The sequence below is a fragment of the Linepithema humile genome, chromosome 5 (assembly GCF_040581485.1).
Source record: "Linepithema humile isolate Giens D197 chromosome 5, Lhum_UNIL_v1.0, whole genome shotgun sequence".
In the NCBI taxonomy this organism is placed as follows: Eukaryota; Metazoa; Arthropoda; class Insecta; order Hymenoptera; family Formicidae; genus Linepithema; species Linepithema humile.
Window position 1 is genome coordinate 30,608,987 of NC_090132.1, and position 27,174 is coordinate 30,636,160.

The 27,174-nt window shown below is 35.2% G+C and overlaps 1 protein-coding gene and 1 long non-coding RNA gene across 4 annotated transcripts in view; both read right to left on the minus strand.

Annotated features, from left to right (window-relative positions):
* Positions 1-1,521: 1,521 nt before the first annotated feature.
* The window catches only part of numb (NUMB endocytic adaptor protein), a 53,622-nt gene continuing 27,969 nt past the window's right edge, over positions 1,522-27,174 (minus strand). Inside the window, exons 1-10 of one of the 3 annotated variants that reach the window (XM_012373623.2) lie at positions 21,860-27,097; positions 9,077-9,241; positions 8,561-8,632; positions 7,937-8,155; positions 7,321-7,507; positions 6,784-7,041; positions 6,586-6,606; positions 6,045-6,212; positions 5,446-5,930; positions 1,522-5,135 (exon numbers count right to left, since the gene is read on the minus strand). In XM_012373623.2, coding sequence (XP_012229046.1) covers positions 4,839-5,135; positions 5,446-5,930; positions 6,045-6,212; positions 6,586-6,606; positions 6,784-7,041; positions 7,321-7,507; positions 7,937-8,155; positions 8,561-8,632; positions 9,077-9,241; positions 21,860-21,934 — 1,947 coding nt within the window. In that variant the 5' untranslated portion in view covers positions 21,935-27,097 and the 3' untranslated portion in view covers positions 1,522-4,838. Of the gene's footprint in view, positions 5,136-5,445; positions 5,931-6,044; positions 6,213-6,585; positions 6,607-6,783; positions 7,042-7,320; positions 7,508-7,936; positions 8,156-8,560; positions 8,633-9,076; positions 9,242-21,859; positions 27,098-27,174 lie in introns of those variants that run through there. The other 2 variants (XM_012373625.2, XM_012373624.2) reach the window with 2 other exon arrangements.
* LOC136999971 (uncharacterized) lies at positions 15,488-21,850 on the minus strand. Its single transcript, XR_010890292.1, has 2 exons — positions 21,728-21,850; positions 15,488-20,608 (listed from the first exon to the last, which is right to left on the minus strand). It is a non-coding gene; the product is annotated as an uncharacterized lncRNA (long non-coding RNA).

The following is a 27,174-nucleotide window of genomic DNA, read 5'->3' on the forward strand; positions in this document are numbered from 1 at the left end:
TTTAAGATGATAAGAATAAAATAAAAATAAAACAACATAATTATAATTTTACTTTTATGAAAAAAATTAAAGACAATTGAATAATTTTTTCAATTATTTTTTAAAACAGAATATTATAAGCAAAATGCATCTTCATATTTTATATATATATTTTTTTCATGTACATTGTCGATAAATCGACAAGTAACAAATTTCTCTTTTTATTCTAAAAATGGGCAAAAGTCAAAATATTTAATGGTTTAGCATTATGTCGATTAATATAGAGACGGTAATTTAATTATTACAGGTATTTCAATCATATTGATTTCATTAGGTATATATAAACCATGTTTTTATCAAGTGCTATTAGATAATAGCTACTAGCAATTTACTGCTGCAGGAGACATTTAGCAATAGTTAGATGTTGACAGGACATTCTGGTAAATTGGACGTGTAGCAAGGATAGCAACTTGTTCCTTCGCCCGTGTAACAAATGCAAAATCGAACGCCGGAGGATGGCGGAAATATTTTTGATACTGACGGCCGGCAATATGACTCCGGATATGATGGTTGTGGACAAAGTCCAGCAATGCATATAGTAGGCGATGGCGGCGAATATTTTGATCTTGGCTTATACGTCTACAAAAATATAGCCTGATATTGGAGAAAATACTGTCATAAACTTTTTGCATATAACACGTCTTTTTCTATTTGAATAAATACGGGATGAAGCATATTGCTGCTATAATTAAAATTGTAAAACAAAAATTTGCATCGATTTTAGGGTTATTTGGATTTGTTTTATTTTCGTCTATCCAAAATTTGTCTACTTGGATGTTATTTAGCGTACCAATGGTGGATCTAAAGGTGGACAACGACAATGTTTAGAAACCTTCGGTTCTGGGGGCAAACAATCATTGCTTGGACAGTAAAATGGTATCGGTTTACGATGATAGCACGGTGGGGGCAAAGAGCTTGGTCGTTTCTTCTTTTGGTTAGTGCGGCAAGACATTTCTTTTTTCTTTAGGAAATAAAGTAGGACAGAGAAGATTTCTAGCACATATTAGGTCACAATTTCAACGAACTTGGTAAATTTATACATATGTTACATTTTATCAAAATTTCTAAACGTCTGATTGTTTGCCTAATCGATTAACATTTTCTTTTGTCTGGAAAAATTGACGTTTTTCTGTTCCTTTTCATATACTGGATGTCATTTTTTATCATTATTTCAATAATTTTGATACTCTTGTTACACATTACTCTCAATTACACATTATTTTAAAATGCATATTAATTTTTCTTCTCGATATGAAACAATAATTGATGACGTTACATTTAGCTATCGTAACATTTCAAAATTTGTTTTCAGCACAATCAAATTATTTGAGGCAACAAGTTATTTTTCTTGGCAAATTATTTTTGTTGGCTTAATATAGAATAAATAAATAGTATGCCTTGAAAGAATGGAAAGAGATTAATTAATAAATCTTTTATTTGAAAGATGCGGGGAGCAGGTGAAAGAAATGAAAGACATGTTCGTAATCACAACAGATATTATATAATAAATCGTATTTTTACAGTGTCAGATACAATGTAAAATGAACAATACCTTTACGAAATATACACGTATTAAGTCGTACGTTGATCCAGGAATCGACCGGCGACACTATGTACAACACAACCACGGAAGCGTGCACGATATACCAATTGGCAGGCAACGCGGTTGCACTTTTGAATTTGGCACGCGGTGCATCTACTCGCCTATAATCTTGTCCCGGCGTCTCTCTCGCTCTCTCTCTCTCTCTCTCTCTCTCTCTCTCTCTCTCTCTCTCTCTCTCTCTCTCTCTCTCCCCTCTTCTCTCTTTTTAAATGTATATGCGTGTGTATGCCACTGTAAATTGCTTCTTTAAATGCACTCGCCTATTTCAGTCGATCGAGACACCGGAACGCGTCTTGGCTAATCCCTGCATTTTTCGGGTGGGCGAAAAAGACAGCTAACTAAACGAAACATTTTGCTCGCGCGCTGATTAAAAGTTACAAAAAATATTGAGTGCTTGCATAAATTATAAATATCAATCAGAGACCAACCAAGACACCGCTCTCCCTTGATCTTAATCAAATAAACCGTGTAAGTTAGCGTACATCGACCAAGAACGTAAAAGGAAAACAATAAGTACGTAAACATAATGTCATAACGAATTTATGCTACGTTACGTTATGTACAAGTTCCCTTCAAAACTTCCTCGGAAAATGAACGGAAAACGGAAGAAATGTCAGTCCAAAGAAAATAAGAATGAGAAAAATGAAAGAGACGAATAAAGAACAAGACATCGACGACGTGCGTCGATTAGCGATGATCTCGCTAATAATGACCTACATATGTTAATATTTAAGTACATTGATTAACCGATGTTCTCATAAGTACCACAATAAGTACCTAGCAATCGCTCCCTGTGCTGCTTTACAATGTTTACTCCTTCGTTTAACTTCTCTTTGTTACCTTTTGATTTTCGGGACGGACGGAAGGTGGCTCGAAAAACCAAGTCCATTTTTGCCGAACAACTCGCAATGACGATAAAGTTTCTTTTTTTCGCAGAAAATCGCACTCTTTGCTTTACAATCCCTAAATTGCTTTAATCGATTATCCGATTAAATCGATTACAATCGAAGCGATGATATTTCTAAATGCAGTTTGCCGTGTGGAAGAATATCAATCTAAGTATGCTTTTTATTTAGCGTGATTAAATAAATTACATTAGGTGCGATATCGATGAAATCGCATGGCCAAATGGGCTGTGTAAATCTTTCAGGAATGCCTATGTTTATAGTACATATCTACATAGATATGTATAATACATACATATGTGTTTATTATAGAATGTTCGTGACACTTGACCTGCTTTCCTAAAAATAATGCAAGGATTTCTCTTTAAGACCAACTAACTAAGTATGTAAATAAATTATAAGTTGACATCATACGAATACGATGCATCGTTATTATACAAGTCATTTTATAAGATACTATTACAGCCGGGCTTCTCTATTTTTCATCATCAGAATCGAATTGACTTGCCTATTTTTGATTTTCCTCTGAGTTTCCATCCATGTCCCCTATCTTTGATGAAAATTATTAGAATATGAGTGAGAACTAAAGAAAACTTAAAAGACAAGTAAGATTCAGAGAGGAAAAAAATATGGAAGCTCGATTGTACGCTTCGATTGAACTTGATGGAAAAATTCTTCTCATTGCTGAGTCGCCGACTTAATGAATGATTTCCACGTTCTCTGCAATTTCTTTATACTCCTCCTACGCGTTACGCTTTATATAATTAATTTATGTACAATGCATACACATGCCTCAGTTATCCCTTTTAATATCTTTCTTGGCCTTTCTCGATGTTTACCCTCGATCCGTTTCGAAAAACCGAAAGTGCAGCCGTTAGCTTGAAAGACAGAAAGCTGCGAGGCGCAATACTGATATTTCACGGGATACTATCAATTACTAATTGGGACTGAGGAAACCCGTTAATTCGCTACGACGTACATCGTCGACCGCGATTAGTTCGTAGATAGATATGAACTCGCATCTGAGGATCAGCTCAGCAAACAATTTTCGCAACTATTGTATTATTACAGAGCGGAAGCACCGTCTCGCATCTAGATTCTCGAAGAAATCGTTCCGCGAGCGTCGTCCTCGTGCGAGGATTTCTTACATTATCATCCCGCAGTCCTCGGTCCTTAGAATAAATGCAACACGATCGTGTGTATAATAGACAACGATAATGCAAGACACGTACTGTCTCCGCTAAACCTTCAACAGCTAATCTTAAATAATCTAGGGTGTTTTTCTGCCGGCTACGGGACGATAGTCTGTGATACCCGAGCTCACGATCGCTCATCCTCTGCTACCACGCGGCGCAACGACCTTCAGCAAGTTTCTCACGATACTTGATAATTTATTCGAACCTGTTCGCTTAAGTACTGGCCACTTCACGTCAATATCACAGTCTCTCATGGATGTTAATCCCCTTGCGAAATAGCCACATCTCACGTTCAGCGAAACGTGTCTATTCGCGCTCGTCTGAGCCGGGTGAGCCCGCCGGAAATGCAAGTTCCCTTCCAGAGGAAGGTACTTCACTTCGTGATCCGGGTCGCGGTACGACCACGAAGTACAACTATACTACATACTTTTCTTTTGGAAAAAAAAAAAACAGTAAAGGTGCAGCGTAATCTTGGGTGCATACAATTTCGTTTTTCATGCAGAACGACGATAACCGCTCGGTTCGAGCCTAACTCTACTCAAGATAATTGGGATATCCAATTACAACATCGCGTGACAAACATTTAAGTATAATTATTGGTACCGTCGGGAACTATGCTCGTACGTGTACTTCGCGACATCTATTGCTTCTTCTTAATCGATTAACGAGATGTAGCCTATTATTATCGGTGCGTGAAACTTTGTGTCCCCTGTCTGCTTATGCGTTTATGCGTGTCTTATTTTTGCTTTTACTGAGGTCGTTAAGGCTGTGCGCGTATACTTATCTATCTAGAAAGTATTTTACGGAGACTTTTGTGCTGGTTCAGTTCGCTGCTACCGTCGTTGCTATCAAACGCCGACTCGACAAAAGGTATCGTCGCGCTTTCTCCGCCCTCGGCTTCTTATCGATCTTTCCAGCGACTCGTAGTTGAACGTGCTACCTAACCGGAAACCAGACCGCGTCATCACGCGGTCGAGGCTACGCGATTCATGTGTAGTACTTTCGATCGTGTGAGGGATCGAAGCGCGAGCGGGCGTGCGGCCGCTATGTACTCGAGCGGAAATACTTGGCGACGTTATTAATAAACTCCTGACGCTACAATTGTACTTGAAACGCCTGGGTCGCGTTCGGCACGATGAAGGGATTCGTCGTGGTCGACTGCCTTAGATTTCTGGCGGCGATTTCCGCCCATTCGACGTCAAACGGATCGGAAGGTCCTCCTCTGGAAGTCTGGCTCATTGCAGCCGACCCGAGCGAATGCGCCCTCGCGTGAAGAGGGGGTGCTCGTCGAGGACTAGTCTGTTGCGGCGCCGGCGACGGCACGGAGCCGGTTATGCTACCCAACCATTGTTCTGGTTTTGGTAAACCAGCTGCTGTGGAAAGTGGTTGTACCTGTTGAATGGAGAAACTCGTGAGAAAACGTTTCGGCTTAATATCGCAGACTAAAAAAATCTTTTTTATATTATCTATACTAGAAAATGGAATAAACATTTACCCAGAAAATAATAGCCGACGAATTGAATATTTTATTTTAAAAGCAAAGAATGAATTATTTATACAGTTTTAAAAATTATAGCACTACATTACGTTTCAATAAGATTTTCTTCAATTTGAAAAATTTATAAGAAGCATATAATATAAGAAGTAGATTTTTCTTGTATCAGGAGACTTATTTATATACTGCGGTAAACATTCAACTTACTAAAGCTGTTGGAATGCCGGTTGCCGATGAAACTTGAGCGACGTCAGTCGTACTGGCCGGGGAAACAGATGCTGTACTGGTACTGGGAGAATTTGTTTTCGGAGTTATCGCTGAATTTATTGGAATTGGCGATCTGTTCACGGCCGGCGTAGACGTGTTTCCTAAAGAGGATGTAGAAGCCGTGCTGAAAGCAGGACTCGCTGCAGACGGTGGCGTGCCGAAAGCACCCACACTGGAGGAAACAGGTGCGCTCATAACAACTGGAGTGGGCGCATTCGTCCTTGGAAGAACGGGACTCAGGTTGCTTGTCTTAAGGATGGGCGTCAGCCTGTGATTCGACGCAAGAACAGGGGATGCCGATTCCTGCCAGCTGGGTCCGACATGATTCAGACTGCTGAGTTCATCATTCTTATCGTTGTTGTTATTGTTATTAATACTGGGGCCGTTCTGCAGTTTTATCTCATCCAACGAATTGCTGTTCGTGACTGAAAAGGATATAAACCGTCTTATGAAAATTATAATTTGAATGCACTGCAAATATTGACTGAAATAGAGAATGACAAAATAATTTGCAGAGTTTTTTTTCTGAAAAGTTGTACCTGGAGAAGTTGTAAAAAGCTGCTTGGCGATAGAGCTCGCAGCATAAGATAATGGCATTGGTCCGAAATCGTCGCTGCTCGAGAGCAGAGAAAGCCCTCGAGAAAGCTGCTGACACATCGCGGAGACGCTGTCCTGACCACCGGGAGATATTTCCGGTATTGGACTCACTGGGCGGAGAAGCAAAAAGAGATCACGTTTATTAACATTATATTTAATGCAATTCAAATGTTGCAACATGGTGCTGGGATGCATGCTATATAAGGCATGCTACAGGATGTACAAATATGTGTCAGGATGAGTGTAAAGTGGGAGTATGTAGGGTGGCATTGAATAATTTTCAATGACAAGCACGAGCAAAAAAACACATTGGGATGGAATAAAATTACGTTTTAGCTACACTCTCGTAGTGTCGTGGAATCAGTTCATGTCTGCTTAACGCAACCATGTGAAATACTGTGTATGTAGAAAACGAGTATGTTCAAGGGTAGTTTGAGGAGCAAGCAACAATGGGATTAACATGGGGGAAGAACAAATAATGACCTTCGTCATATCCTTCGAACTCTGTTGTAAAAACGGAGAAGCATATCGTTATTCAATAATCAGATTCATTTAAATTAATAGTATATAATTATATCGCGTATATACTTGTCAGCAGTTGATTCACTCGCTCATTAATAATTGTCCGGTACGATTTTAATAAAATAGGAATGAGAGAGAAACAAAGCCATAAACACTCACCTGGGGGCTTTAAAGGTACAATGTGCGAAAGCGCTGATGGCATTCGCGACAAATCCGTCGGTTCGAGACTGTGACTACGTGTGCGTTCGAGATTACTAGGAAGATCGTTAACTCGTAGACTGAGCTGCCTCTTAAACGGAGATGCTTGATTTAATTGCGTAAAACCGCGGAAGGAACCCTGTCGCTCCAGCATAGATGGAGTAGCGTGTGGCCTCTCGATCGCGAAAGGATTGTACACCTGCTTAACCGGAGGAACATCTGAAAAACATAAATCTGTGTAGTAAAGTATACATATATATTAATAGCAAATATTTGTTTCAACGTAGAAACAGCACAATATATTCAAGTGCATTCGACAGGCTGATAAATATTTTTAATTACTTGCACAAATTTATAAATTTATTTTTCCAAATATATTTTATAAATAGATTTTCAAAATTTATAGGAAAATTTTAAAGAATAATATTTTACAAGATTCTATCTGTTAGACTGTTTCTAAATGAGAATATTATTTAATAGATTGCAATATGTACTGACCTACTGCACGATCGCGCGATTCTTGCAATCGTTCCGTGAGACTTGGTTGCCTAAAACTACCGCTTCTCGTGAAGGTGGAAGTCTTCGAATCAAAAGTCATTGTAACACCGCATTCTTTGTCCCTTCGCTGTTTCCTCTCGAGGCACGCGGCGAAAGCGCAACCCACTGCGTGACTCAATCTCTCTCCCTGTGACAAAGAATAAATCCGTCAAAAGGATATCCTCATTATCCATATAAGAATAATTTAAAAAACTAACGAGTCATTTATATTTTATTCCTAGATTGAAGGTAATATCAAACATGCATATTAGAACCGATAAAAACTACACACAAGTCTTAATCAACAGAAATATACAAAAACTAGAAGGCTTGGTGATTTTCATAAAAATTACATAAATTAAAAATTAAAAAATGCCATAGAAAACATATCTATTAGCAATTACAAATATGTGCCTTATATAAATTTGCTTCTTATATTATCACTATCATATCCGATGCTGCATATATTCTCAATTCTACTGCACCAACTAATGCATCCCTTATCGATAGAGTAAAGCACCCCTTGTACGAGAGGATAACTATCCCTTCAAATGGGGTAAAAAGATATCTAACTTACCGATTCTTTCAACGCTAAAAATCCATGACACATCCACCGCCTCGTCGTGCCGTCCCTACAGATATAACTAAATCCCTTCTCGTGATTTCTGTCCGGCGCACAAAATGAAACCTTCTCGATTGTCTGATCGACAATCAACCCTTTTGTTTCATCCTCGACGACGCGCAGCCCGTCTCCGGATACATGAAGTATCGCTCGTACCGGTCTTCGTCTTGAATTCTGAAAAGTTAGTTGAGAATCACTCGTTTGCTCGAGTTGCCCTTTGACCTTTAGAATGCTGATTTATTTTCAGACTATTTGGTGTCAATGTCGGCTCTTTATATGTAAGCTCCGATAAATATAGTCAAGGCGAAGGACTTGGAAAATATAACGCGTCTGACTTTCACAAGGCTTGTCAACTTTCTTTGGAGCTTCTTGAATACTTAAAATGGAAAGACCTTCATAAAAAATGACTTGTTATTTCTAAAATTATCTATTCCTATATTTTCTTATAAATAAAATTAATTGTATTTATAAAAGATATAATAAGTAAAAAGCAAATCACTAAGTAAAAATTGACACTTTTAACTAATTCGTAGAAGAGTTGTATTGAATTTTAAGAAATATTTGTCATAAAATACTTACTCGGAGAACTTTGAGAGCTTCCTCGCAAACCTGCATACCTCTCGATTCGAACACCTCTACACATCCCAGGTACTGTAAAGATATCAGTTAAATTATTCATCCGTCAAAAGGCCAATTCTAATTTTGTAAAATCTTTGTTTAACTTTGATTAACCCTTAACATTAAAGTCGGTACTAAAAATGATATGCATTTTCGATGTTACATTAGCAAACAAGAAAAACTTAATTATGCAAATTAATAATGAATAATTGTTTCGAACAAATAATAATTATTCAAAATTAATTATTCCGAGCAAATAATAATTTTCCAACGATACAAATTTATGAATAATCAATAATTTACAGCATCTCAAAAATATAGTAGCAAATAGAATAAACCTAATTATAACTTTGACAAGGAATGCCAAACACAACAATCCTAATCATTTTGATAATTTTGATACATGATCCAATTAGATGGCGTTATTAATTTTCATATTTAGATGGCGTGAAACTTTCGCGTTAGATTTTCGCTTACCTTAACATGAAAAGCGCATGTAGCTGAACGCACTGCACTCTCATCAGCTTGCCACTGATGAGGTTTGCTAGATTCAGGCACGTGAGGGTCTTTCCGCCGACGGAAACTGTCCCGGAAACTTCGTCGAAGCCGATCCATCCTTTTTCCCGGCGACCTCTCGCGCTTCTATAACAGCGAAGCAGAAAAAAATACGATTTATTTTCTGCAATTCGGTCAATAGTTCAAGCGACATTAATGAAGGGCTTCCCCTCGAGAGTGACGAAGGATTAACATCCCGTGGCGAGTAAACATAGGGTCGACCTCACGTCAATCCTCATGAGATGGAAAATGGAAATTGCAGGATTTAATCGTACAAGTCGTAGTATTATAACAGACGTAAAAAAAGTAGTTATTATCTTAATATAAAATATTAATAATATTATAATCGTAAAAATAGAAAAAAGAAAGAGCATTATGACAGTGTAAAAACGTACATTGAAAAAAATGTACATAAATCATTGGTTGGTTTGTTGGGTGTAAGCGAATATTAAATGAAGCAAAATTGTAATTCAACTCATTATATTTCGACATACTGCACATGATTAAAACCGACAAACTTTAAAAAAATGATTATTAATTTATATGATAAACTGTACTTAATTGTTAAAATTTGTTTCTAAGAGGAACAAACTTATATCGTGGAAGAGCTTTAATTAGACAGTTTGGAGTCAGGTGTTATTAATGTCGATGAAATTGCTCTCTCCATCTGCATCGTGAAAATTACAAGGATTTAATAACGGCCAAGTCAATGGGGAAATCTCAAAACGGGATCAGGATAGCAATCACGATGGCTACAAGTCTCCGTCGTCGCAATTGTCTTCTGATAAGGGATTCGACATCGACAAGGTAATCAGTCAGGACATAGCCGCGAGCAAATTCTCAAAGGATGCGATCAGGATCCTCCTGATGAATCGTTAAGACCCGAGCTTGAGAAAATGTCCAAAGCGGCCAGTGTCTGGCAGCCGTCGCGCTGAGTTGCCTGCTCGACAAAGCCCTGTGATCGAATCTTGAGACCCGTTCCCAAAGAATCTTTTATATCAGAACCCTCCTCTGGGTCTCCCCTAATACCGACTACAGATCTACCCTCTGAATCGGCGGCACCCCTAAGAGCTGGTCGACGGATCGAAAGCGGAGACACGTTATGAAGACCTTTCCTGTTCGTTCTCTGTATTTCCTCCCTTCATCATCGAGGCGTTTCCCTCTGTCTGTTCTTTAGTTTACTATTCGACTTCGCGAGGTTAATTGGACGATATTGCGTCACTTTATCAAACATCATGTCGTGATTTTTCGTATTTTCATATTAGAAGTATGTACCGTAACAAGAGTCAATTAAAAATCTATGTACTTTGATTAAATAATGACATATAATATAATACAATTTTTCTGATAAAATTTAAAAAAATTGTATGTTCAACGTTTTCACAACTTGAAATATTTCTATTTTGCTTTTTTTTTTGTCAATTTGTATGAGTAGAATTTTGTCAATTTGTATATTGTTAAATCTTTTGTTCTAATAAATTTATAAATTGACATAGATCAATAATAGCTCAATTATTCGCCTGTCGAAACCTGTGATGAACCGCATCCGTGAGTGTGGTATTTCTGTGGTAATAATTTTGAATAATGAAAACATCGATTAACCCTTCTGGTCTATTATGTTCATTTGCATTATCCATAATAAATAATGACTTTTAACAATCATATATAATTATTTTATGCTAGAATGGAACAATATATGTTTCAGTACATAAAATGGTCCTTTAAATTTGATATAATTACGTTTAAATGTACAAAAAAAATTTATTGTAATTGTTTATTTATTTATTATTTCATTTTGACATTAAATTTGTTAAAAAATTTTTTATTAAAATTTGTATTAAAATGCACTTGAAATTAATAAGAAAAGCTTTTGAATATCAAGATTGTTATTAAAGTCTCAATGAGAAAATGTCGAATATTCAAGCTTCTCAAAAAAGAATAAATGGAATGCACGGAATGCTAACATATTCTGCATTTATAATATTACTCATACATATTTCGCGCGATTGGTTGTATGGATAGAATTGTATGAGTGATATCACACATTGCGCAATGTGCATCTGTATTTTGAGTCCGCAATGAAATGCTTCGATATTTATCAAGTGTAGTTGCACGTGTGTTGCACCTATCTGCCGAACGTAATTAGAGCTTTATCGTGTTAGTTTGCACGCGGACCGATCAGATAATTCGCATCGCGATAATAAACGCAAGTAGCAAACTCATATTGCAGTTACGCAGATACAAGGTTATAGACAAACATTAATTTCCGCGAATCTCTCGTTATGATTCCATCTGGACACACTTTTGAAAAATCGAGAAACGCTCAGCAAACAATTTTGACGCACGCGTCGTTACTGAATTATTGAATGTTATTCACATCTCGCTGAACTGAACATCAGCGTATCATACATACAAAGTAAATCATAAAAATTCTTTATATATTACACACAGATATTTTACGAGCTCAAGAATATTAAGATTAATAAAATATTTTGTGTGTGTGTGTGTGCATCTAAATGGATTTAAAAGTTTTGTATTATTGCTAAGAAATGAGAGAGTAAATAATATAAAAATTAAAGAAAAATACATTCAAAGAATAATTTGTTAACAAATAAAATAATATATTTCTAATAAATAATAATAAATTTTTGCAAAATTTATTTATGTGACATATTATGCTTTATAAGAAAATTTTTGGATCAAGCATTTTCCATCAAGTATGATAGATATCTCAAATAATAGACACCTATTATTTTCGTCTCAAAGGATAGATATCTCGAATTCTTCACAAAGTATGTCGGAAAAATGTATAAATATATAAACCCATCTTTTTGAAGTATGATATCATCTAATAAATGTGTTATGCATGCATGTCTAAACTATCTGGACTTTTAAACTGAAGTAATTTTTTATTAGATAAACTACCAATTATTTAATGCTGCAGAAACAGAAGTTAAAGGTATATGTTTACCCGTCTTTTAAAAGTTGATAAAGTTTACGTACTGAAACCTTACGTAGCTTTCATGATAGATTAGATAAACCACTGGTCTTATCTCACGTTCAAAATATGAGGACATTCTTTTCAACTTTATATGATGTTTCAGATAATAAATATTGACAAATTATCTAAATATGTTCCGTACGGTCGCACTATCATTCATAGCATTTTGTGAATGTGACATGGAAAGTTAAAAAAAAAACACATTTTGGACTTGTTTTATTTAAATTTTTAATGTTAATGAGTAAAATAAATTTTATTTGTACAACGTATAGACAGTAATATACAATTTATTAAAATGTAAATTTTAAATAGAGTTTAAAGTTTGTTCCACAGAAAACGTACGCAGAGATAATTACCAATTTAATATAAATATGTGCAGAGTTCAAATGGCAATTGACGCACAATAATCCATGGTAATAACCATTATTTTAGGATCGAGGTCAGACATACGCAAGCATCTTCTATAAAGGGTATGATTTGATCGTAAAAGTCACTTTCACTTCGGCATACCGACACCGTACAAACCTCTGTCAGCCAATCGAAACAAAAATGAAAAGGACTGAACGCGATATAAAATATCTACTCTTAAAACCAATACAAATTTAAAAAACTAAAAGAAAATTGTGCTTGATATAAATTATAAATTTATATAATTAATAAAATCTTATAATTCTAAACATTTCTCTAAGATTCTCCATGATAATGTATTTTCGGAATACGTATTTTTATTATATAAAAATCAAGAACATTTTTAATATAAAAATATTGTATTATCGGCATTTATTAATTTTTTTTACGTATCTTACTATATTTATTATTTTATTTACGGAGAAGGTTAATATAGAAGCATTCGAGAAAAATGGAAAACTTTGGAATACACGTCACATATACATTATTTCTAGAAAATTATCAAATAGCTAAATGAGTATAGCTACGTGAATTTAGTTATGCAAGGATGCATTGTATTACTCACTGAAGAAAATTACAGATAATTATCTTTTGTTGCAAAGTTTATTACATAATGAAAATGTTTCAAATTAGATGCAATATAAGGTATTATAAAATAATGTATTAACTTATATTTTGGTATTTTTATAGTTGATTCAAATTATTTAGAATAAAAATTTAAATAACGTTATAAAAGTAATGACATTAGTCGTTAAAAAGTTTTAATAAAGCAGTTATTATTGCAATAATAAAATCAAAAAGATTTTTACATTAATGGTTATTACAATACATTAGAACGCTGATAAATTTGAGATTGCGTCTCACGTATCTCTCGTGTAGGGCTATCGAGGAAAAGGACCGGCACTATCATGCACGAGTGGCTGCATCCTACTTTTTTTGCGCGCAACACAACACTTCTCCGTGGAAACGATCGCATCTGGGATCACGTGCTCGATTAGAATAATACAGTCCAATAAAAATAATCGAGCCCTCATGTGACGATACCATCCGGCTTTTGGTTATCGTACGACGACCGATTAATAGCTAAAACGTGCGAAAGTAAGTGCTCTCAATGCAATCGGATTAGTGAGACTGTTTATTTAGCACGGTAATAGGCTTACTGATGCTCTACAGTAAAATGGTTGAATGCTCTGCGCACCATGCACTCTATTTATCGTGCCTACGTCGTTTCTCGTGCGAACGTATTGTGTCTTTATCAAGCGAGTGACGACCGAGAGGCATGATCGTGCCGAACGAACAATACTGTCTAGCATCGTGCTAAACAGCTTTGATCGACCAAATTAGACTGCGTTGTAACGCTTTGCACAGATTTAATTTGATTGCAGCGACGCGTTCAAATACAAGCAAACTGCTTTTTAATTGGCATGATGGGGAACGTCGCTTTTCTACCGGACAATGATTTGTTCCTTCCTTGACGTAACAGTTGTAACACAGCAATTTAGTAAATTTGTGAAATGTATCCTAACAATTAAAAGTTGGTAAATATAGATGGCGAGTAGAAAATATTATTTATCAAAATAATAATTATTTGGTTTCACATTTGATTATATTTATCACAAGACAGTAAAAAATATTTGGAATAATGTTATCTTTCATAATTTAATATTCAATAAATTTTGCTTAATATTAAAAAAAATGCCTTTGAGATTCTTTGTAGTATTCTCCAATGACATTTATGAGTATGACTGTTGAGGGTAACTCTTGATAAACAATAATTGTAAGTTTAAGCTCTCGGTGATTTTAGTTAAAGTTAGTTTACGCGATATCTCGCTTAGTTGTATTCAATTTAAACACTACAATACTATATTATTATGTCATAATTTATTTACGTGAAACAAACTGCATCCGACTAACAAATGATAGAATATGCATAAGTGGTATAATAATTTAATTGATATAACTATTATATAAATTATTCATTAAATAATGCTGAAAGTTATTGAGCATGACCTAAATTATTCGTCCTCTTTGCAAGAGCATAATTATAATGCAAACCGCTCGATAAATTTTGCTTAACGATGTTGCGATGTTAAAAGTAAGAACATCACGTAAAGGTACTTGCCTTCATATTCTACGTGATATACTTACATCGATGACGCTGTAAACCTATTGATCGCGCTTCTTTTTATTGCACGTGGATATATCCGCGCGGTCGAGGAGAGATTATAAATATTTTGCGCGAACACAGTGATCAGGTATTATCGCATATAAACGCATTTCATAAAACGTAGTATAATTTATTTTTATCGCGATTTATTTCATGCAATCGAACTACGTTTCGTCGATTTAGTCTGCGCCCGTTGAAGGTGCATTGATCGTCTAAATAGAAGAAGAGCTATGCTGGTAGCTACTTTTGACGTCGCTTGAAATATTAAACTACGAAATAGCTATTACCTATGACAAGTCATATTTCGCTATTTTTTTCCTCATAACTAATGCTTCGTTCTTTTTGCGTCAATGAATCAATTCATAAAGCAAGGAATAAAATTAATGATTTTCTCTTTTGCTGAGTGAACAAACAACTTAATATATTATTGCAGGAAAAAAATTTCTATTCTAAGATGAACATAAATGTTTCTTATAAAAATGTTCTTTGCCCGTGGGGTCTTCGGTTATATAATACATATCTTTCGTTACCTTATTCTTTCAATTGTTTTATACTATTTTGTTGGTATTAACAATTGTGAAATAAGGTGTGATAAAGTTTCGGCGATTGAGGGAGATTTATCAACGAGAGACAGATAATATATAAGCGTTCAAAATGATATTCTAGAAAGGCATGACAAACAAAAATATAAGAGTCAGAGTGAATCATCGTCTTGACTTTTCTCATATTCTCTGTACTCTTTTAGAATGTATTATATGAGAGAGAGAGAGAGAGAGAGAGAGAGAGAGAGAGAGAGAGAGAGAGAGAGTGTGTGTGTGTGTGTGTGTGTGTGTGTGTGTGTGTGTGTGTGTGTGTGTGTGGAGTAGCTTTCTTTCCTTCGAACTTTGTCACTGAGTAAAATGATGACTAAGAGTACGAGAATCCGGAAAATTTATAAGATCCGTAACATTTATGCTTTTCTACTCTTTTGGAATCCGTTAGCTTTATCCATATAAACCTTTTACAATATGAGTCCTTCAGATAAAAATAGATTTTATATGCAAAAAATTATCCATGGATAAAATAGTTAAAAAACTGCAAAGAAAATTATTTATGTATATATTATATATGGCACGCCGCAAAGATAAAACCAGACAGAATTAAAACGGGAAAGTAGTAGATTTACAACTTTATAATCAATAATATAACATTATTGATTATATCGCTTTTGAAAATAGTACGTTATGATTAGCGTATAATCATTTTTATGGAAGGCTAATCATGACGTACTATTTTTAAAAACGATAAAATCAAAAAAGGATGAACGTAGAAGTTAGATGATTTATTTTGACAGAAAAGTGCAAGGTGTGTTCCACGTGTACGTAAAATAGTCGTTGAAAATCTTTTTAAGAAATGTCTCGTATATGATAATTAGCGAACAGAACCTTGAGGCGTGAAAGGAAAGATGGCGGAGAAGAATGCTTCCGCATCTTATCATAAAACGTAGGTAGCTGAAACCTCGCATGGTTTCCTGTTCTCTGCTATTGTAGAAACCAGAATTTGTGCACACATATGATAAAATCTAAAGATCTTTATTTATCATACTTTCTATTTTTAAAATGCCATCATGAAGTTAATCAAAATCTTTCATTTACTTCATTATTGTCGATCATATATTCCACGAGAACAATGAGCAACTCCAATGTATATTGCAGAATGTCTTGATTAACAATGTAAATAACAAATGCAACGCTGCAGCGTATTATCGGAGAATAGTTTATGTGCAAAAACCCGATAAATGAAATCAGAGTCGTGGTCTGTTTCAGACGAGAACGCTGTAATGTGCAATGTATTATCTGTGTACTATGGCACGTGCGCTATGATCATGCACCTTTATCGTAGAAACTCCTTCAGTGCATGCCTACTCGTCCTATTATATTCTTGTAATATAATTCTATCAAACTAAGAAGAAAGAGAGAGAAAAATTTATAAGTAGATTAAAAAAGATCGCAACAATGCATATTCTATAAATTTTATAACAATTTTCTATAGCCAGCAAAAGATAGTGAAATTAAAAACAATAAAATTTGTTTAAAATATTTTGAAATGAAATTATCTAATTTGAAATTAAAGTATCTAATTCAAGTTTCAATATATTATATAAGGATTGTGTTTCTTAATCTTAACATTCTAAATATTTATCCAGATGTCAACTATAACAATCTCATGAGCGATTGTGATCTAACAAAACCTATACAAATTTTTGGCACAGCTGGTTGCATTGGCGTTTATTCTTAACCTCAGGGCTAATTGTGAACACACTTTCCATTGCATAATATTGCCGTATTGTATTTAGGATAATGGCAATTTTAATATTTTATGACTAAGATTAATTCTCGAATTTTTTCGAGCTTTTATTTTGTGTGCTTCAGTAAAATTTCCAGATCAGAGATGTGATTTATAAAAGTATTGTTTTCATCAGTATGCAAATAATAAGGTAATAGAGTTAAATATCTCGTAAATTTTATTCTGTATAAAACAATTTTTATCCTTAAAATTTTTATTTTCTTTTTAATATAATAAAATAGTGGATAAAAAATCCACAAAAAATCATTTATTATTATGATCTCTAAATACGTGATTAGAAAAATCTGTTGGTTTAAAAAATAAAACAAGACATGTAAACGAGGCATGTGATATCTAGTAACATTATTAGGAAGAGATAGTAGATAGAACCAAGCCGAGAAACATTTGAAGTTTACGTGCGACCGAAGATAGTCCGATTATGAGCGAGGCATTGTTCAAGGTGATGAATAGCTGCAGTCAGGATTACAAAGTACTCGCACAAGAGAGCTATAGCTCACATTAAATAACGTCAAGAAAGTGGAAGCACGCAGGAACTTATACAAAAGATGGTACGTAAGAGGAAAGTGCGAGATTCACGTTCCATAAAGACACCTGGACAATGCAGCCGCGTGAAAGAATGACGCCGTCATGAGCGTTCGATGAATGAAACAAAAATATAGAAAAATAATTTACGCGCGGAATACCAGGCTTCGGAATCGTCCGAAGTTCACGCATCTCGCATCTACATCGAGTCCTTTCACCGCTGCAGGTGTCTACGCACGCAACATCGGAGGCGGATATACACACACGCAGAAAAGTACAGCATTGCATTCTACTGCGTCTAGCGAGTAGGCTTTCACGTATAGCAGCGCGACATGTCGTGTACGACATAGAAATGCTAAATACAGGCATGCAGCATGCGTTTTTAAATTTGCGCGATCGGTCGCATTTTAATCAGTCCTTTGAATTAAATGTTATCTACTATTAAATGTAAATTGATTAAAATGAGAAGATTGAGAGAATTAAAAAAAAATATTTTGTTACATACTTTTTTTAACTTGGATAAAGAAATAAAAATAAAAATTAAAAGTTAAAAAATACAAGCTTAAAGACTGTTAACTTATAGTGTCTACAAATATAATACAATTCTAAAATAAAATAAATTACCGTGTCTAACATAAAGCTAAGAAGAAACTTTTATATCTATATTAAATGTGAATAAACAGAATTATAATAAGGATTAAGTAATAAATAAAATCATTGAATTTTTCTCCTGAGATATAAATTCTTTAGAAATAGATTGGTTTCTTTCTAATTTATAGTATTTAATCGTAAAAGAAAGACTTGTTCTCGCGCATAAGTAGCCAGTATTTTGAATGCCTCAGCAACTTCTGGATCGCCACGAAGCAAACGCTGTGTGCAGCACCAGTTATCCTTGAGTTCGATCCCCTCGATTCGATTGGGTCGTGAGTGTGCGTGACCGCGGGCGTGTACGCTTGCGAGTGTGTGGATTCATGCGTGCGATTAGATTTATGCGTGTTGACCGTGTGCAACGCTATTCGAATGTAATCACGATACGCCGGTCAGCCGATCGACTGGCCAGGCATCTCTGTAATTTGCATAACTGTCTCCTCCCTTGAAATAAATTAAGCTAAAGTATTGGTTTTGGTACTATGTATACCTTGAGATTTCTGATCTTTCGTTAAATACAATCTTGTTCATTTTACAATCAAGTCAAATAATTTTTTTCGTATATGGTTCAACTATCAAAAAGTGTTCATATTTATATAAACATTTTTAATACGATACTTTTAATCCAAAATTGTTATTATCACTTTACTGCTTATATGTGAAAAAGTAAATATCCGATCTACATCATGACTTATTTGAGTCTATCAGTTTATTTCAAATACTAAATTCTTTGTACGTCAAGATATTAAATAAATGTAGAAGAACGAAAATAGAGGATTAATCGTTCGACGTCTCGACGTTAAATCAAATATCGTACGTTCATTTAGTAAGAAACGAAATTTTCACCGTCTCGACGTAATCAAGCAATTCCACTAATTAGGGCGTGTAACGAACATCATGTAATTAAACTGCAAAGTCGAAGGAGGTGACAGCGTGACATCCAGCTATTTCTATGACCGTTTCCCGGCTTTAAACTATTCCACTTGCCTTCCAGCGGGATTAAATATCAAGCAGCAAGGTAAAAGCTTTTTTGCTGGAGAAAATGAATGTCTCGGCAAGTTCACCTCGAAAATCAAGAGCTTGTTTGCTTGTTCCACGGTAATACCGCTTACTTTTATAAAATAAATCCACAACGTAGCTTTCGTGTAGAAAAAGTTTTGCTAACATTTATAAATCACACTTTCTTTCTTTATATTTATACAATATACGAAAGCAAGCAAAAATTTTTTTACTTTATGCATTGTATTATCTGTCAACGCTGTTATATCGAGACAACAAGGTTGTAATTTTCCTCTCAACTTTATAAATGATATTTATGTTTCACCAACAATTAATATTATATTTATACAGTAAGATACAATAATATTAAATTTTTCACCAATTTTAAATTATTCTAGAAATAATAAAAACTTTAAAAACCGATTTTATTACTTTTCATAATAATATGCGAGCAATATACATGTAACAAAGCAAATCGTTCGACATATTTTACGTTTATTAAACATGTCAAAACGATTATTTATTTTGTAAAGTAATTAAAAACGTCAAAAATCTAAACATTTTTTTAAATTTATATACTTCAAAAAATACATTAAAAGTTTATTTATTAATTAAATATATTTTTCTATAAAATATATCAAGAAAGAATATACTGACAGATCTAAAAAATTAATCAACATAAGTATTGCATACAGTATGATAACACACACACACATATTGAATATTATTTAACATTATATTATTTTTATTATTCCAAAAAAAATTTATTACTAAATTTTTCAATAAAATATCTTCATTTTACGAATAAATAGCCTAATAATCAGTCGTACATAAATTATTTCAATGCTACAAAATTTTATTTCCATTGTTCTCTACGTTCCAACATATTGCAAACGTAGCTTATCGCAACAATAAATTGAATGTCACGTTACAGTATTCAACGCGTACTGTATGAAATGCCGATTCGCGAATGAGCCAAACGTGACACGTGCTTGCGAGCAAAGGTCATTGAAACGCGAACGCTAACCGCACCTCGTCGTTATTTTCGCTGTCGAAGCCGTCACGCATGAGATACGTCATTGCGCCTGTGAAATGAGGATTCACAAATGCAATAAGAGCTTATATAATTCACATTGATAGTCTCGGTGTGACAAGTACCAAGGATTTGCGTCAAGATTTCTAAGCGTATGAGAACGTTCTATTGTCACGGAAATCGAATTCTCGCAAATCTACTGCAATGTCCACGATGACACAAAACGTCCAGCATAACACAAATGATACATTAGTCATGCCACGATCGGCTCGATTGACGTCATACGTCCAGATTAATGAAGTTCCTCATTACAGAAATCTGAAGAAATATCTGAAGTGCATAATTAGTAATATTAGATTCTACTACATATTTTTATTTTACGAACGAAGTCAAGCTATGTAAAAGATCGCGACAAAACAAAATGAAAAATAAGAACGTAATACAGAGTGCGACCGAGGGTGAAAAATGGAAGTAATAAGAAAGGCAAATCGTCATTTCCGACGGTTACAAATCTCGGATTTTATGAAGCGTGGAATGAACCATCCCTTCTTGAGTTTGTCCGCAAAACACTTGAGTGGAAAAACGTTGATGGTCACGCTATGACGTGCAATTTACGATTTATAATAAAATTCATGTATTTTATATTATCATAATGATGATAATGCTGATATTGTTTGATTACAGATAATAAAATTTGTAGTTTATACAAATAATTATTATCCTGTTGTAGAGAGATCCTAATATACAAATTTTTTCTATAAGAATATTTTATATTCAATTATTCTAATTAATTAATTAATAATAAGTTTTTCATTTAATATACTATATTTTGTTTGCTTTTTTACTTTTTTTGTATAATAATTGTATATTTTTTTGTATATATGAGGAAACCTCATATATGTATATAGAGAAAATAATGAAACACAATTAAAACAATTTTGCAAAATTTATATATTTTCATCCATTTATGCTACGATTAAAAAAGAGTAATTTACCTTGAAAGCAAATGGATGGACATAATTTCCTTATTTAATTACGTGGCAATACAAGTTGTTTCCTAAAGAATCTTTTAAATTTCGAGTACGTATTCTCTGACAGCATATTTCCTAGATCATATTCTTCAAATATAAGACAATTTATTCTCCATTAAAATTTGATTAAATATTATTTTGTGACTTTAACATTAAATATATCGATAAAACTAAGATTATATAAATTTGAAATAATATTGAAGTCTGTATAAAGTGTAAAATGTTATTTGATTTTAACTGAATTAAAAATTATAATTTTGTTATCTATTTATATACTTCTACATAGATATTTAATTTTAAATAATTTTACTTTATTTTCATAAATTAAAAGAAATGTTAACATCTAAAGGAATGTTATCAGCAGATACTTTCATAAAGCTTGACATAATTCGAGCAAAATACTCTGAACAATACGTACAGTCATAGCCGTCAAGTGTGATTTGCGGTCGACAGCTTTGTCTCATACCATAGATACCGGTAACGATATGGCACGCGCAGTAACTGTACGTAAACATTATAGTGACGTGAAAACAGCACAGAAACAACGTACCGAGAAGCGAAGACCATTTCCAGCATGGCTGGTAGCTCTTTCAAGTGGCTGGTGGGCGGATGCGTGGTTTCCCATTTCTCTCGGACAACGATGTTTTCGCGACGAGCAATATCACCCGCGTCAAGTATCCAAACACAACGAATTCTTGATAATTCCACGTGTCTTTTGGTGCACCGTACGCGGTGTCAGTATCGTCCAATTATGCCCATGTGCGTCGATACAGGTGTAACCTTTCGTCTCTCATATGAGAAGAGAGGAACCAATGAAGTTTCGCGCGTCTCTCATATGAGAAGAGAGGAACCAATGAAGTTTCTCCTCGAAGTAAGCAAATGTCTCATCGAAGTTTCGAGAGATCCACTATGAGCACTACGTGATTTTATACGTTGATTCGTCAATGTTAACCTTTTGGCCACTTTCACTTTGATATGAACTTTGAGAGAACTCCGCGATTTTCTATTCATCAGTCTGTTCGAACGACGTGCACCTCTCGTTAAAAATGACACCAAGCACGTATCAGCAGGACTTCTCAATCGATCGTATTATGAAACGATATCGGCCCGGTCTTACGCGATATCTGTTTCACACATTCGATGCATCACAACCGTCGTGCGTCAGGTGCGGTTTTCTCCGCGCGACCAGCTCCGAAACGCTACGCGCTGGAGCGAGCACTCCGCTCGCGCGTAGATCGCAGCGATCGACGGACCGGGGTAATTTTAGTCCGGCACAACGTTCACTGAATGGATGCCGCGAAGAGATAGAGGCAGGGAGAAGAGAGAGAGAGAGAGAGAGAGAGAGAGAGAGAGAGAGAGGGAGAGAGAGAGAGAGAGGGAAGGGGGGCAGGCGTTACTACTAGTGATGGATGTCGCGGTGCGTGAATGACATGGCGGTGTAAAATGTTCCTAAGAGCTGGCCGGTAAAAACGTAGCCAGATGGACGTGAGAGAAGAGACTATCGTCTTCTCCTTCTTCTCTTTTGCTTCTTCTTCTTTTTTTTTCTTCTTTTTTACTTCTTATAACCAAGCATCCCGAACTGGTCATACAAGTTGCTCCAGGCTGACGTCACAGATTCTACCTAGAAGAGTGGGATTCCGATCAGTCTCTCTCTCTGTTTCTGGTCTCGCGACTAAGTCTTTTCTCTCTCCAAGTGCTTCGCTCCGTCTTCTTTCAATGTATACAGATACCACGAGCACCTCACCGACGACAGTGGGGAATTGCGTATTCCGCTGCACACCAGGCTGCACAATGCAGTTGGCTCCGTCTTACGTGATGCCTTACGATCTCTTTCTGTTTCGTTATTTTTAAATGATGACAGCTTGTACTCTCGATACATCTGTCACTATGAAAACCATCGCGAATTCTTACTTTTCTCGCTTCACAGTGAGTCTTCTTATTCTTCTGGAGTTCTATCGTTTCTCCACAAACTATGATAATTGCGTCGACAAAGATGCCTTCAATGCGAATTTCTCGGATCGTTAGAAACTGTTGAGCTATTTAAATGGAAAATTTAACTGGACGGACAGAGAGTTAGTTGAGAATGAGTAGAACTATCCAATTTTCTGTTCAACTTTCAAATCTGGTACTTGAGCGCTTCACAGGCGCATAGAATACTCTCCTCTCTGAACAGTATGTTCAAAGATATCGCGTAAACTCAATTAAACTAACTTCGTTCTGTGGCTTTAATGCATCAATTAATATCAAGTAATATAATCATGGCAGAAAGAGACTTTAGTGTATTTTATGAACTTGTTCTCATGCAAATTTTCTTATCGCGCGGGTTTTCCGCAGTTTAATCAATATAATGTTTTCCCACCCGAATTAAATCGGAATTGCTCTTGTTGCGATGCATCTAATTGAATAGACGCTGAGTACTTCCGACGAGCCGATTAAAACAGCGCCTAAAGCATGAACAGGTTAATCTCTTCTATTATTTTTTTTTTTTTTTTTTTTGGTACTTTCTTGCTGTAAGCGCTTTCGTCCACCGTGTATGTGAGAATCTCATAGGCGATGTTAGCTTGCAATAGAAGTTTTCCCGTGGAGAAACATTTGTCGTAAAGTGTATAATACGATTATCCTCAAGCTCGTTTAGTGTACGCCAACTAATGGAGCGGCGGAGCGCGTCTGTACGATACGAGTTCCCACGTTTTTCCGTTAGTGCCGTCGCCGTCACGCTCAGCTACTTCCGGTGACCCCACCGGAACTTGAAAGTACGTTTGACGTTTGACGTACACAGAATTCAGCTGTTCCGTGGACCACTTCCGAAAAATTCACTCATCACTTGTTTCCATTGAAGACAAAATTTGTCTAATGAAGCGTATCACACAGCACGAGAAAATTTAATAATTCACAATAACGAAGGAAAAATTAAAACATTTGTAAAAAGAAGAACATTTGTGCTTAAAAAGCATTCGATAATTTAGATAGGAAAGATTTGTTAAGTAATCCAACGGGCGATGACAGTACGTTGGCTTTCAAATAAAGACTCAACGTTTTCACAAGCTGATGAACACGCCATCTGTACGAGAACTCATAGGTAACACAGGTAGATGATTCAACGATGCTTTATAACTTGATGGAAAACTTGAAGCACAACGAGGACTTGTCAGTAAAATTCAAATGTGGAAGGAGTATATCGTCGTGCCGTTGCACGGAAAACTACGCGACGTAACATTGCAGACTTTCACTAGACGGTATCCGGTACGAGCACCGAGAAAAGTTTATTCGAGAGTACACTCTCGGGCACAACCCAGTTTGCCGATGGATATACGACAACCCCCCCTGAGAGACTCTGAACGCGTATGCCGAGGGTCTCACAGGCCCAGCTCGCTTTATCCCACTCTGCCGTTTCCCAGGGACAGATATATAACTTTATAAGACCCTTTCTTCAAAACGATTGTGTCATAATATCTCCCTTTTTTATAATCACTTAGCGAAATTTTTGCAAAAATATTGCGCAACGAAGCTCTTAATTAATACAGACTTGTATAGTTCTTTATATGAAAGCTTGCATTTCTTTTTCAGATTTTTTCAGTAGAAGTTTTTATATTTCTTATAATTTACAAAAATGCATCTCTAAATAACAAATTTTTTTTACTTTTTTAATTTGTAAATAATAATAAATTTAGAAATTTTTATAGAAGAATTTTTTTATAGAAGTATTTAATTATATGTGTTGCATTTTCTAGATAATGAAACTAAAATTGATTGACTAAATTTGATTAAAAGTTTTATATTTTTTGTAAATGTTTTAGACAGCATCTTATAATGTTTAGTAGCGTTTTATATGTCAGGAACGTATATAGCATAAGCAAACCCCGCCTAAGAACTGAACAAAAGTCAATCCCTCCTCTTCTCTCTAACGTGAATGCTTTAGCTTGACTCAGACCCACGTTGCTTCATTTTCCCTACCTTGCTGATCTCAGGAATATAGCTAGCTTTAACAGTACCCCGACCATTGACTTCCGTTCGAGGTTCAATCACGTAAAACCGGTTTTTCGCGTGAATACATCTTTCGAGGGCAAACTCGGCTCGCGAGCTGGGTCGGAGAAATTTACGTCGATGCTGGCGATCCAGAAGTCGATGCTGCGATCTTGCAGTCGACGTTAGATTACCGAGACGGTGATGGAGAGTTCGCGTCCGGTCAATTCAAAAGCAAAGAGCCGGGGTGGATATTTCGAAGTTTACGGCGATGAGAAGAGCAGCTGCCGTGGCAAATGCTCGTACATCTGCTGAGAAAGGTTTACTGAGGAGTTCACCGCGTCTCTCCGCTCGGAGAGTAGAAATCTCTCTTTTTGTTTCGGACAGCTTGATGAAAAATATCAAAAAATTACGATTTGCTACAAACTTGTTGAAGAGATTAATTATCTCTCATTTTTTATGATAGATCTCTTTTGCTATGCAGATTCTAATTAGAACATAAAAGGTTAAAAATATGAAGCAATTTGCAAAGTATAAAAACATAATTACAATTAATGGCAATTTAATCTTACCTTTCGAAATCAAACAATTGACAAACTTCAATGTTATAGATAGTAGAAAACAACAAACACAACATGTTGATAATGATATCTCCGATCCAGTAATTAGAAAAATCTATTAATTTTTCTAGGATTTAATCAACATATCGATCAACATATGTCAACGCTAGAATATTTAAAAACTTATCTTATTTTTATCAGCTTCTTGTTAAGTTTAAATAAACTTCTAATAAATTACAAGCATCTTAAGCTTTAATTAATCAGGCTTTAGATTACACTTAACGGAACTAAAAGTTTTCAATGACGTGCGACCTCGCCTTTTCTTGAAGCAGCTGCGGTATGTAGATTTACTTTCCGCGTTTAAGGGCGTATAACGAAAATGACGAAAGAAATCCAACATCTGCCTTTGCTCTCCTACATTCTCGGTACTTCCCGGTTTAAAAAACCAAACACAGGCATTAAAGGCAGGAAACTGATTCTCGAGACTTTTAAAATTTAATGAGTATGCGATTAAATACACTGGATTTTGTTAATTCTATATTGTTGTTCAATTAATTTTAAGGAATAACTTTATTAAAAATGCTAACGGTTGCAATTTTATTGTAACATGTAATAAGCATAAAAAAACAAAATCGGAGAAGATGGATTCAATTATAATAATTTGTCGTATTATTATTTTTTTAACTCAGCAAACAATTTTATTGTTACAAAAATATGAAGCTTCTGCTATTTAAACAGCTCACGATCATGTTTACATTTTGAAAAATCGCGTTCTGATTACATTCATGAAGAATCACATAAAATATAAATGCAAAACTTCACTTTTTTCAAAAAATAATTTTCTTTATAAAATTAAATGTCCTGTCTTTTATATTTATTTCAACTTGACACGTGTGCTTGTAGTATGGCAAATGAAGCGTCGATATCACTATTTTAAGACACCGTGATCATGGCCTTGCCTCTTATTCCTGCGTGCAATAGAAATCTCCGCGGTTGCTTCAGAGAAGGTCGTGAGTCACAATCGTGCGTCGCCCAGCTGCGACTATTTCGGTCGAACTTTTTTCACATTACGCAGTATTAACGTACGTACAGTTTTCACAATACGTGACGGACACGCATATTCAGAATGCCGGTGCGTTATGTGTGAACACAGGTGTAAAGAGTAACGTATGTGATAGGTGCACTTGCGTCTCGCAATCGAAGGGCAACTCCCAACATCCTTCCATGAAACATGTAACTGCGGTTACAGTGGCATAGGCTATTTTAATGTCATTTTCCTGGTAGCATTCTTTATGGTCATGTGAACCTTTGGGCTTTCAATTCCCCTTTGAATAAAAATAAC